At 37.8% G+C, this 12836-nt stretch overlaps 5 protein-coding genes and 1 non-coding gene across 6 annotated transcripts; 3 read left to right on the top strand and 3 right to left on the bottom strand.

The window, feature by feature from the left end:
• Nucleotides 1-441: 441 nt before the first annotated feature.
• Nucleotides 442-1938, bottom strand: LOC124204086. Its single transcript, XM_046601099.1, has 6 exons — nucleotides 1793-1938; nucleotides 1557-1723; nucleotides 1301-1468; nucleotides 1143-1232; nucleotides 936-1044; nucleotides 442-772 (listed from the first exon to the last, which is right to left on the bottom strand). The coding sequence occupies exons 1-6, from the start codon at nucleotides 1869-1871 to the stop codon at nucleotides 543-545; spliced, it is 843 nt and encodes a 280-aa protein (XP_046457055.1). The 5' UTR covers nucleotides 1872-1938; the 3' UTR covers nucleotides 442-542.
• A 2152-nt stretch (nucleotides 1939-4090) lies between these two features.
• LOC124204351 lies at nucleotides 4091-5590 on the top strand. The gene is made up of 3 exons (XM_046601394.1): nucleotides 4091-4314; nucleotides 4428-4782; nucleotides 4851-5590. The coding sequence occupies exons 1-3, from the start codon at nucleotides 4186-4188 to the stop codon at nucleotides 5321-5323; spliced, it is 957 nt and encodes a 318-aa protein (XP_046457350.1). The 5' UTR covers nucleotides 4091-4185; the 3' UTR covers nucleotides 5324-5590.
• A 324-nt stretch (nucleotides 5591-5914) lies between these two features.
• Trnav-cac lies at nucleotides 5915-5987 on the top strand. Its single transcript has one exon. It is a non-coding gene; the product is annotated as a tRNA-Val (tRNA).
• Nucleotides 5988-7371: 1384 nt separating this feature from the next.
• Nucleotides 7372-8832, bottom strand: LOC124206184 (C-type lectin domain family 10 member A-like). Its single transcript, XM_046603889.1, has 6 exons — nucleotides 8674-8832; nucleotides 8435-8589; nucleotides 8193-8354; nucleotides 8042-8134; nucleotides 7867-7972; nucleotides 7372-7759 (listed from the first exon to the last, which is right to left on the bottom strand). The coding sequence occupies exons 1-6, from the start codon at nucleotides 8753-8755 to the stop codon at nucleotides 7482-7484; spliced, it is 876 nt and encodes a 291-aa protein (XP_046459845.1). The 5' UTR covers nucleotides 8756-8832; the 3' UTR covers nucleotides 7372-7481.
• Nucleotides 8833-9237: 405 nt separating this feature from the next.
• Nucleotides 9238-10142, top strand: LOC124203526. The gene is made up of 2 exons (XM_046600200.1): nucleotides 9238-9844; nucleotides 9912-10142. Exons 1-2 carry the CDS (start codon nucleotides 9392-9394, stop codon nucleotides 10140-10142), a joined length of 684 nt encoding a protein of 227 aa, XP_046456156.1. The 5' UTR covers nucleotides 9238-9391.
• A 1263-nt stretch (nucleotides 10143-11405) lies between these two features.
• LOC124205419 (TBC1 domain family member 7-like) lies at nucleotides 11406-12784 on the bottom strand. The gene is made up of 6 exons (XM_046602858.1): nucleotides 12547-12784; nucleotides 12281-12465; nucleotides 12012-12202; nucleotides 11846-11941; nucleotides 11643-11772; nucleotides 11406-11569 (listed from the first exon to the last, which is right to left on the bottom strand). Exons 1-6 carry the CDS (start codon nucleotides 12734-12736, stop codon nucleotides 11462-11464), a joined length of 900 nt encoding a protein of 299 aa, XP_046458814.1. The 5' UTR covers nucleotides 12737-12784; the 3' UTR covers nucleotides 11406-11461.
• Nucleotides 12785-12836: the final 52 nt, after the last annotated feature.

The following is a 12836-nucleotide window of genomic DNA, read 5'->3' as shown; positions in this document are numbered from 1 at the left end:
AAGGTCGGCATTGCAGCACCGCCTTCCAGTAATAAAAAGTTGGATAAAAATAGAAAGATCACCGAAACAATCTTGTGATGCCTCCAAGATCAGTTTGAATTGGTTAGGTTATTGTCTCCTTCACAAGGAGACAAGGATCGGTAGCCGGAGTTCAATCATTCATTATTCATCGAGTCAAATGTCGATAACACAAATTGCTGCTGGGGTAAGACGGACGGCGCAAGAGCTAATAAGCGACCTATGTCTAGTTCACGTCAGTTACATAGCAGTATACAAATCTTACCATAAGCCAACTAATTTACTAAAATTGAACAATAATTAAAAAGTCTTTTAATAAATTTCAGCTAAAAACAGCTTTATGAGATAAAGAGGAGTTTTTGTTTTATGGGGCTTGGGGCGCGCTTAATTGTACATGTAGGTACAGCCCGATCGGTGTAAAACTAGTCGGCATGTTTTTGTATTATTGTCAACATATTTTTGAACAAGAAAACAGTAAGTGTTTTAGAATAGTCCAAAAATGTCAAGAAATGAAGTTCGTCTAGCTAAGAATGAGCTTCACATATAGCGTCCCACAAACCGCCGCATGACCCATCATTCCAGCCTATCCTTCCATTTTTCGAAAAGTTAATATATAAGCAATCTTCATAGCCTCCTGAGTCATTCGGTTCTGCGTCAGCCCAATTAGCGTATCCCGGATACAGATTTGTTCCCGTGGTCTCCCAAATCCACATACCTTCACTTAATTCATCGGTGCCCGAGGTCCAGAAATAACCTTTGAAAGAAATCGTATTTCAATTTCAATGAGAATAACAAGCAGCTCTTAATATTAGGAAAAATATTTTACATCGGCAGCTTTACACGACACCCCCCCCCCTCCCCCCTCCCTCTAAAAAAAACCTTTTTATTGGACTGGAATCCAATCTAACAGTACTTACTTGATGTACCCCAGACAGTCTGAATGGCCAGCTCTTCTTCGTAACTTTCGATGACCCACAGTTTCATGGCGTGTGAATTACAATACGAGGTCTGTGACGATTGATCTCTCTATACCCATGAAAATATAACCACGATAAGAAACAAATTTTAAATAAAATATTCTTATACGTAATTGCGTAGCCTAATAATAATTCGGTAATAATTACCTTGGAGAATGTCGCACAGTAACAGGAAGTCTCATCCACAACCCGTCCACATTGGCTCTCTGCTCCCAAGTTAAACGGACAATCCACAGCCTGGGGATCGGATGATTAATTCCATAAAGTATAACGTGGAAATTATTTAATTTATGTAGAAATATTACCTTTTGAATCTTGAGCTTAAAAACTGAAGTCGGTGTTTTCTTGAATCGAACTTCAGCGACTGAACCTGTGGTATAAATGGCCTCGGGTAATTCCTTTTTCGACACCTCGTGAACCTTTTGGTTCTCAAATAAGAGGACAGAGGAATCAAGTCCAAGTCCGTCGTGAATCTAAACAGCAAAAATTGGAAATTTCACTGCTGAACATATAACACGTAAACCTATACAAGACATAACAATAAATATTCAATATTCTTACCGACAGAAATTCTTCAATTTGTTTGAAATTCCCGCCAGCAGAAATGACAGTGAAAACAAGGACGCGATTTTCGTCAGTTTTGATTTGCCACATGCAGTTTGCGCTAAGCGGAGCATCGATCACCACTGCATCTTCAACAAAGATTGATCCTCCGCAACCTTCCAGATCTATCGCAATAATATGATACCTGTACATTGAACTTAATTATGGTTAGAAAATAGGAATTATAAATGTACCTCGGGGCGCCAGGACATTGCCAAAAGCTGAGCTTGAAAGGGCGAAGACGAAAATGCCTAAGATAGAAATTAGTGTCATCTCGAACACTGTTGTTCAGACAAAATTGTACAAGCTATTTGGGAAGTCTGCAATGTGAACTTGTAGAAGAATCTCATTTCCTTTTTATATCAGAATATCGACTTATTAACACGGACGGACTACTGTTGTTTTCTCCTGTTATTGAAATAATCAATTACATCTCAAAGGTAAAAATGGCAAAATTCAAAATATTTGATGTTGTAATCTATACATAGAGTGATATGAAAAGTTTCCCCAAAGATTATGGAAGGGGAATTTTTCATGCCACTTATTTTGTATCGTATCGTTTACTGTATTTTTTTGTTACGATGTATTGGTTATTTGAACTCGTCATAAAAAAAATTATTTTTTACTCAAAGAAAAAATACAAAATATCATCAATATATTGGCTATGATGGCACAATGAACACACCAAAGATGGGAACTTGATTCCAGACGTGCCTATAGTGACAAATATCAGCCAGCACTCAGATTTACCTTGATCCTGCCCGACCCGGGAAATTTGCGATCGAGTGAAAAATCAAATGCGCATCGATCCCAAACAATTTGAACATTTGCAATTTGATTTCAAACCTCAATTGAACGACGGTATATGCTGACTGTGCTTTTAAAATGGATTCACAAAATAATTTCAATTTTACTTTCATTTCTAGATCTATCCAGCAAACCAGCACTAATCTAATTCACGCCATCACCATAATGTAAACAAAGATCCTAAAGATAAATGCCACCTGTTGACAGTGACCGGAACAAAAAATTTTGAATGTTTGATTTCGAAATTGTTTTTTTATGGATTTTGACTTTTGACAAATGGATAGTCACAATAAAAAAGACAGTGTAAGTAACTCGTTGAAACTAAGAAAATAAAATATTACACCCTACCTTGTGGCAGAACACTTCCGTGACTACTGGAGCTGAAAAGCGAGAGTACAAACAGACAAATTGCTGGGAAAATTGTCATTTTTCCGCATTTTTCAAAGTAAAGGAAGAGCGAAGCGATTTTATTGTTGAAGTTTACGAAGCAAGTTCGTGCTGTAAGGTCTGAATTCTCAACGTGATTTAATTAAATTATGCGTGTTTTTACCTTTTGAACACCGGACCCCCTGTTTCATGTCGCCATAAAGCAGATATAAAAAAATACCCTTGTGCGTGGGAACCTGATAGAAATCAAAGTCTTATTTATAGAAGTTTCCTTTAACTTACTTGTCAAGCTCTTTTTATAGCCTGTAGCAAAGAAACGATGAAGCAGCAATTAGATTTCAAATTGATAAAATCACAACAGACATAGTAGTAGACAACAGCGATACATATCGCAATCTCGAGGTTCAATCCCAAGGATTGATACACTTATTACGGTTAGTTCTTTTAATTCTCTACTGATGTATGAAAAATTAACATCGATATAAAACAGATAGCAAAATCCAATAAAAATTACAGCGTCAACATTTTTTTGCCCGGCCACTTTATTCGTGAAGAAAAGGAAGGGAAATAGTAAAATATTCTTCTCCATACGTCATTAACTATGAATCAAATAATAAATGGAGATAACGATTTGGGTTGATGACCAGCAGGAAAAATTTGATTATATAATAAGAAAAATTTAAGAAAGAAGGAGCACAGAAAATTTTATTCAGTTTTGACGAAGCCCGACAGCAGAGATGGTCAAATGGTCAAATATCAGTGCGTTGCGAGCAATTAAGACTTTTTTTTAAATTTCCAGCCTATAATACGGATGGATCCTGATATGGATTGGACGGCGCAAGAGGTGGCACCATCACCGCACGGCCGAACCGCCTGAGTAGTCTAAAAAATAATGAACTAAGGTAAGGATAAAAATAAAGTCGATAACAAATCGTGTCGTAAGCGAGCTCTGGTAGTGGTAGCCTACTGTGCAATGAATTTATCACCGAAAAGCTATATAGTCTCACAATCAGAATTTCGTCACTACAGAGAAATCCTCGTTTCAATAATTTGTAGAAAGACCATCAAATACCCGACACTTTCTGGTGGCTCAATTGACCGGAAATATCCAGAAAATTTGAGAGAAAAATTGAAAAATAAAAACAAATTGGAAAACCCTGAAAATTCGGAAAAAACAGAAAAATGACATTGAAATTTCCATTCGAGGACTTATCTTCTTTCGGCAGGAATTATACAAACACAAAGACTCGTTTATCTCAATTTATTATTGAACTTTAAGACAAACCCAACAAACGGCTCTGGATAATTTACAACGCATATCCAGTTTGAAAACACAGTCGAATCTTATTGAAAGACAGCTGTTTTAGCTGTGTGAAAGTAGGCTAAAATTAAAATGGCAAATTTTTCTGTAGCTTCGCCCATCCAAATAGGTTTGTTGTTGGTTTTAATCTGTTGGACGACTGGTTCAACTGGCACGGATTTTTCTTTAGAAGAAGAATTTCGACAGCTGAAGGAAAATTATGTAAGAATATCTAAATTTCATTTTCACGTTTTTGAGCTGTATTGTTCGTCAGTCCCATTCAGTTTGCTATTTTTATTCATGTCATATCAATGTAATGCCATTTTTGTCAACAGATTCAAATGAAAGAAGTGGTGAAGAGTCTGGAGTCAAAATCGACTCAATTAGAGTCGAAAGTGATTCAACTTGAGTCAAACGAGGTTAAAATGAAGGAAAAAGTGACTGAACTGGAAGCCAAAGTACAACAACAAGATTCGCTCCTAACTTCCTTGTTACGAGAGAAAACCGAACGCGCAACGGCAAACGGTTTTGACTCTTCTCAAGCAACAGCAGTGGCCATTAACGGATTACCATCTTCATGCGAGGATCTCAAAACGATTGGCCACACCCTGAATGGATTTCATTTCGTCATGGGATCAGCGAGGATGGAATCCGTTTATTGCGATTTTACTAAACTTCCCGGCGATGAGGGTAACACCACATTTTATTTTTACGCGGATTATATTCAATTATTAACTGTTATTTAAATGAACGAAAAGGTTTTCAAAAATGGATCGGATACGCCGACGTCAAATCAGCGCCCGTTTATTTCTACGTCCAGAGAAACAGTTCTCTATCCGCATTTGCAAAGATTCCGTTCGATTTGGCATTGATAAACGAGGGCAACGCCATGGATTTAGCATCCGGAATATTCACTGCACCACGAAACGGAATTTATTTCTTCTCATTCGCGGGACATGCGCGTCTTTCAGCTTCAGAAACTTACGTTTCGTTGGGAGTTTTTCTTTACGTGAACGGGCATCAGACCGGAACTGCTTACGTGACTGAGGCGAGCACTCCCGGAGAGATGTGGAGTCCGTTGACCCTGCAGTCGACGCTGAACTTAAAAACAGGCGATCAAGTTTGGGTGCAGATCGTTTTCATGACCCTGTCGACTCTCTTCGACAGCGAATACCACTACACCCATTTCACCGGTTTCATGTTGCAGGAGGAAATTGCCGCCTCCCTTTGAGTGTTGATCCGAAATTTTAAAAATCGTGATCGACTTACAATTGTCATAAAAATAAAAAATTCTAATTAGATTATCATAAGTGGGAATTGGAAAAAAAATTCTTTCCAAATCAATCCCTAACGAAAATAAGCAATCGAAAACCTTGAACCAATTTTCTTTGTTACGAATAATTGACAAAGGAAACAAAAACATCTGTGTCCTCTTGTATCTACGTGCATTATATCTGTCAATAGATCACATTGCATGCAATGGTTTCAAATGGGAAAACCCAATTTTCCGTGTGTAAATATTTACCAAGAAGAAATACGTTTATCTTAGGTTTTATTATCGCATCAAAGAGGCCATATTGCCGAACAATTGTTAGATTTAAATTCATAATGCGCCTTTTTTGGGCGCAAGATGGGAGTTTTCTTCGTCACCTTAATATAATACAAGCAGTATAAGTGATTAGGCATTCTTTTTCCCAAACACTTCTCTATCTTAACTCGGTACCTTTAATCGAAACCCAATATGTATTAGACGTACACAAAAATTTTTACGAACATTTATATTATTGAGGTAGTATTTAAAAATAACGTGGTAAATTTCGTCGCACCTGTAGTGTAGTGGTTATCACGGTTGTCTCACACACAACAGGTCCTCAGTTCGATCCTGGGCAGGTGCATATCTTTTCAATCCAGTATTGAATCCGGAAGAAAAAATTTGGCGACACAAACTTAATGAGAAGAAAGGGATAATAAAATCAGAAGTTATGAGGAAGAAACTTGTTTTTTAAACCATTGAAAATGATTTTGTTGATCCGTCCGTCAGTGGAACACTGCAGGAGCAAGCGCAAACTTGTCAGTCGCTGATCCCAAATATAGTAAACGCGGAAAAGACTCAAGCAACTCTAGGAATATGTCAAGCTAAAGCACTCACTTCCCATGAAGAAAAGGCTTTTATTCAAGATATTATTATTGTTGATGCACTTCGTAACGACCCCATGTATTAATAGCACGCATCCATGATTACGCATAAGGATTGTCATTTTTATTTATGGTTTATGCTCTTTATTTTTTAAACCACGACGCGCTGTGCCTTCATATAATGGTTCTAAAGTGAAGTGTACTAAAACGGCCAGGACTTTATCTGATTGCTGTCAATCACTCGTGCTTATCGGTTGCTCATCTTAAGAACATCGGAAATTTGACAGCAGCAAGAAGCAACAGTAGTTGTGCATGCAAACAATGAAGTCGTCTTGGTAAAAATAGCCTAAGCTGGCTGAGGAAATTTATAATTTATAAATTTATAAATATAGTAGTTAATTTTTAGTGGTTGGAAAAATAAGTGTATTGTTATAAAATAATTTACACAAACAAACCTTAATCTGTAGTGTAGTGGTTATCACGGTTGAAGCAAATATAATAAGTTCTAAGTTCGATCCTGGGCATATACAAATTTTGTTAAATTATCGATTATCGACAGCAGCCTGTAATGTTTGCTAACAATGTTAGAACCCAATACTCTGCCATAATCAATTGACGTTGGGCCAATGAAAATCAAGCGATTTATCTAGTGCACCTCCTGTCGGTATATACACGGGCAGCGCAGGTTAACGTGCGTCCCATACGAATACAAATTGTTTTCCGGTTATCAGCCAATCAGACCGAGAGTGATTTGTTTACCCATTTCAAAAAAGCAGCAGGAAAAGAACGGAAATGTGGTATACAAATACATTGTTTGGGTAAACAGAATTCTAATCATGGGTTCAAAATTCCCAAACGGAGAATTTACTGTGTGTAAGGTTACTGCTATGTGGTTATTATATATCAAATCATTGTTACCAGGCAGTGATATAAAAGAAACTGTACAGCTGGCGAGGAGCGATGTATGTTTTAAAATAACGTGTGCATACCAAACTTCAAACAGCTCAGTGAAAATAAGTAAGTAAGGGCTCGAGCATTTTCCTGATGTCTTACCCACTCCCTGATTATTCATTTGGAATTATTATCATGATTTTGATGTGAAAAGTGGGAAGTAATGCAAAAAATGACAAGGACCCTATTTCATGCAATTAACGGAATTTATTGGATTCAGCTTTTCTATATGATGGCATTCAGACTGTGGTGATGGTACATCCCTAGGCAATGTATCGCGTAGTCATTGTTTTTAATTGATGTTACGCAACTGTGGACTCTTCAGTAGAACTATAATATGGTTCCGTAGTCGTGTCAATGAAGTCCTCTGGATGTGATTCACAAATGGCGTCGTACAGATTAGCGCAAGGGTCATCGTACCAGCCGTTTTTGATCGTCAGGCAGTTTCCATCAACCAGAGTGTTATTGGGTTCGAAGGGGGCCCAGTCGGTGTAGCCAGGGTACACGTTGGCCATCGTGCTCGACCAAGTCCAAATTCCCGTAGTTTTGTTATAGGTGCCAGAAGTCCAAAAGTTGACCACTATATATAAATTATATAAAGTCAAGAAAAAAAAAAATTATTTTTACAATTTCTGTCTATATACTTTTTAAAAGTTAAAATTTGTCTTGTATATGCTGTATACTTACATGTACCCCAAGCGAGATAAATTGTATTTTCCTCATTGTAATCTTCGATGGACACCAACTTCATTTTGTTATCTGAGCAGTATGTCGTGTGGTTGCCCTGGCCTCTCTGTCGCACACGTTTAAAAAATTGGGCTGAGTTACGAAGAAATTATTGACAAATTTAATTGGCAAATACTTTGGTGAATGTTGCACAGTAACAGGAAGTTTTATCATCGGTGATTCGACCGCATTGGCTCTCTGATCCCAAGTTAAAGGGGCAATCGACAGCCTGTGAAAATCTAGATTAAATTAAAGTATACGGTCACATATTTGAAAAACAATTATACCTTTTGAATTTTGAGCTTTAGAGGTGAAGCAGGTGTCTTCTTGAAACGTAATTCGACCTCCGAACTGCTGGTGTAAACCGTGGTGATTAATTCGCCGCTTGTATGACCAACTTTGTGATGTATTTGATTTTCCAATTGGATTACGTCAAGTCCGTCATGAATCTGTGCGCATAGAATAAGGAGGGAAGCAATTATTAGAATAATTTGAAAAAATGTTTTTGGCGGCATATTCAAATACTGACGGAAAAGAATTCTTGCGCTGCCGCGAAATCTCCACCGTGGACCAGGGAAAATGCGAGGACATGTTTTTCGTCCGTTTGAATTTGCCACTCGCAATTTTCTTGGAACGGGGCTTCGATCACGGCTTCGTCTCCAACGTACAAAAAACCTCCACACGCTAAAATAAAAGGTGTTTGTCAATCTTTTAGCTCGCCAAATTTACTGACGTAATTGTTTGACGGGAAAACAAATTCGATGGTACCTCGAGGCTCAATGGCGCTGCCATAAGTTGAGCTCAACAGAGAAAGAATGAGAAAGCTGAGAGTCAAACACCAGGTCGTCATTTTGCTCAAGAGAAAAGGTAAATAAGTTCTGAATTTTGTTCTCTTAGAGACCGTCCTTTTTATACCGAATATCTTAAACGAAATTAACTTTAGAAAGGCCGTGTGTTTACAGAACTTATCTTTGACGATGCTTTCAAAACTGAGGTGGGTGTCGGTGGTTTGATTTCGAATCGATAAGAAAAACAAACTCACCAAAGCGCTTGATAAATTGATCGATGGACTATTTAGGTCGATTGTAATCACGTGAAGTAAAAAAAAAGAAGCCACCAGAAAAAAGAGAAGAAACAAATTCATGCAAATGAATATAAGCGATTAGGAATTTGAAACAAAAAGTTTGAGAGTTGAAATTAAGTAAGTAACGGGAAATTAACAATAAGCCATTACGAGAAAATAATTATTTCTTAACACTGAAAGTATTCATGCGTATGTATATAGGCTACATAGTAACATGTGGGACCTTTTATAGTAATTATATTTACTATGTTACCATACATATCCCCATGGTTACATCTATAATAATACACACAATTGTCAAGCTTCAACACTCAACACAATTCTTCACATCAATGTTCCTCCAGTTATTAAACCTATTAGATGCATTTTCTTTAGTGGGATAGGAAATTCGGTTTCCCCATCATGTCGGTATTCGAACAAATCCGACCGTTCGTTAATCTCTGTCAAGCGTGCGGGATGATTCCTTACGCGATAGAAAACAATTTAATGACCAACAAATTTAACAAATTCACTTTCTCTTTCAAGCATCGTGTCGCCAGGTGGTTCCTATTTATTTTGGCTTTACAAATCGCCATTGTTTGCTTCGCGAGGTACTTCTCAGTCAGTAAACAGGACGACATATCAACCGATCAAAGTTTACCCATCACCATTAAAATTCTGTCCGCGGTCAATTCAATTTCCTCACTGGTACAATTATTATTTTCCCGCTGGATCGTGTTGCGCTACCGTCGGCTGCAGAGGGCAATCGAAGCCGTCCAAGAAGTCGAGAGGCTTTTCGGAAAGGAATTCATGGCGCAGCACAAGAGCTCGCTCAAGACCCGAATTATTATCGGCTTTATACTTATCCTCATGACAGTTAGTATAGGCAAAGAGTCTGAATCTTTTAAGTTCTAACTCTTTCATTTGTCATTTGTTAACGCAGATTGTAAGCGGGGCGCTCGCAGTGATGCCACTAGTACCATCCTGGGTTCTAGAGAATCCGACGGCTTTATTAGGAACGGCTGCAATACTCCTGATTCTGATGATGACCGCGACGATATTTGAATGCATTTTCTTATTCATACACATCTGCAATTACATAATCTCACATTACATGCAAATGGTTTTGTTGGATACTGAAGCGGATCGTTATGATGGACATTTGAACTGGTAACCAGACCTTACTATATACATAATTTTAAATCAAATAAACACCCTCAAATTCAGCAGTGATTATCCAAATTATAGGACGGAAAATTTAAAAATCTTGAGACACAACGCAAAGATTTTTCATTACCTCTGTCGTGCTTCGTCGGAATTGAATCACATTTTCTCTTTTCCTGTCTTGATTTTACTGACAACTAAATTTGTCTCGGTCATCAACGCAGCCTTTATCTTCGTGTATTATTTCGTTCATGGCAATAACGTGTTGCAGAACTACAGTTTAGTATTTCCTTTTCATTTCTTAACGGAATGGATACGAATATTGGTCCTACTCTTCGCCGCAGATATGCCCGTCACTCAGGTCATTATGAAATCCGATTTCTATTTCTCGAATAGTTTTAATGTATAACACATTTTTAGCCGGATATTCTTCTTCTATTTTAGGTCCGTCTAGTACGTGAGCGATTGATTAGAATGTCGATTTCCAGATTTGCCAGAACGTCGGCCGAAAAAATTGCGGTCCGTTTCACTATAGTTTTTAACACAAACGTAATCTATGGATTTGCACTAACATTGAAACCTTTCAGGTGATGAGTATTTTGATGCAAATTGATAAAGGCCGCGTTCGCTTGTCGGCTGCTGGACTGTTCAATGTTGGGGTCCATCTCATTCCAGCAGTGAGTTTTTTCCCGTTAATTTTTATTTGAATTAAGTAACGCTGTTGCTTTTTTGGTAATTATCAACCAGTTGACAGGTTCTGTAGTGACTTATATGGTTATCCTGCTTCAAAATTAATCGACGCATTATTTGCCTATTTGAACACGGGCAAACTAAATGGTCAGTCGATGGGCCTGGAGTCTTAATAAATCTGCACGAAACCAATCATTATAGAAAATAAAAGTTACATTTCATTAATAATTCATAGGGCTTTTCAATTTATCACTTCCACCTGCGACCTGCGTCTTCATTCTCATTGGTCCAAATCAATCTTAAATCAAGAAAGTTGTTAAATCTAATAGTTGGAATCCAATAGTGGAACTGGAATATCGTAACACAGCGAAATTTGAGATAATCTGAGCATGCCTCTTTGTTAAATGGACATGTAGGAAACCGCACTCGAGTGGCCAGCGATTCCTCGTTTATTTCACGTTTCTTTATTGTATTCTAATACAATATGCATTTGTGAGCACTATTCAGTACTGGAATTGTCTTGTCAAAACACCTACACCATTGTTTGAAAATAGATAAAAAGTATACATTCCGAAAAAAATAATTCATAATAAATTTGGCTTTATTTAGTCGACAAAGTCACCAAGTGATAAATATATTTCATTTTTGTTTGGGTAGATCAGTAATTGTTAAGCCGATCGGACCGCCATGTTCTTGCCACAATTCAATTGCTTCGTTAACAACAATTTCGGACGTTTCCTTTGTAACCTAGGAAAAAGGAATCGCATGTTATTTCATAGTTTATTCAAACGTCAAATAGATGAAATAAAAGAGATTATACCTTACTGACGCACTGATTTATTTCCTCATTGTTTTTGCAAGCCAAAATGGAATGCCGGAAATGTAAGATTAAAGCCACAGCAAGAAAGACTATGATTTGGGTTGAGCCACCAAGTAATTTATCCCAGATTCTAAACAATAAAACGGCGATGAGCACATTGAAAGCCCTAATTGTGTTAACAAAGAGTAGTATGTTGATTATACCTGACTAGAGAAGTTTCAGCTATGTAACCAGCAAAACATTGGCCAAACCAATATTCCAGTGGAAGGCTTTCCATAGCTCCAAGACCAATAACATGTCTGTGATTTTCACACAGCAATTGAAGTTAGATATTTAAAATTAATATAAATAACACAGCAGTAGTTATACTTATATAAATCTGAATCTTCTATTTCCAATTTCATCTTCAGCAACTCTTTGAATTTGACATGCCCCTGGATGAATTTGGTGGAGAAGTGAAAGAATCCTTTTGCCAACCAATAGGCATCCACTTCTCTATCAAAGAGCTTCAAACAGGTTTCAAGAATGGCAAGTTTCTTCAGATGATCTGGTCTTTGAAGCTGAAACAAAGTGAAAATGGTCATTAATGAACCTCTTGTGAAATATCGCCAGAACCCCCAGGATTTAGCTCGAGATACCTGCATGATGTAATCATAATGCAGGCACCGGTTTTCTAGCAGCCAGACAAGAAGTAACTTCTCTGAGGGCTGTGAGGCTGCTGTGGTGTGGCCCATCACATCAAGGGCATGAGTCAGGTCGCTGAATTGTATTTGCCTCTGCTCCCAGATCCACTGATGGCTGTCTGTGTATGCAGACAACACGCCTCCAAGGATAGGAAGAAAATTAATTTCAATCTTTCCCAATCAAACGATCAACTCCCATGTAAGAGTTTCTAAAAAAATACCTAGGAGGATTTTCCAGACTTTGTTGCGGTGTAGTGCAGGTACCGGGAAGCGTAAACAGAACTGCTTTAATTTGATCACATCGAGCGGCTTATCTTTGAGCAGGATCTCTAGCGATTTCTTTTCCTCGACGCCACGAAATCCCACTTTTTCGTAATAATAGGAGCGAAAATTACGCTCATCTGTTGCCATTGTGTGCTGGGACAAAAACACAAAAGCAATACGTTGCCCCCAAGTTCGTCTGTTTGTTGACTGCCGAGCTTCAATATTCTACCGCTAGATGTCCTCGCAA

This window comes from Daphnia pulex, chromosome 10, assembly GCF_021134715.1.
Source record: "Daphnia pulex isolate KAP4 chromosome 10, ASM2113471v1".
NCBI classification, from domain to species: Eukaryota; Metazoa; Arthropoda; class Branchiopoda; order Diplostraca; family Daphniidae; genus Daphnia; species Daphnia pulex.
The sequence above is the reverse complement of the archived record's forward strand: the minus strand, read 5'-3'. Positions and strand labels throughout refer to the sequence as shown.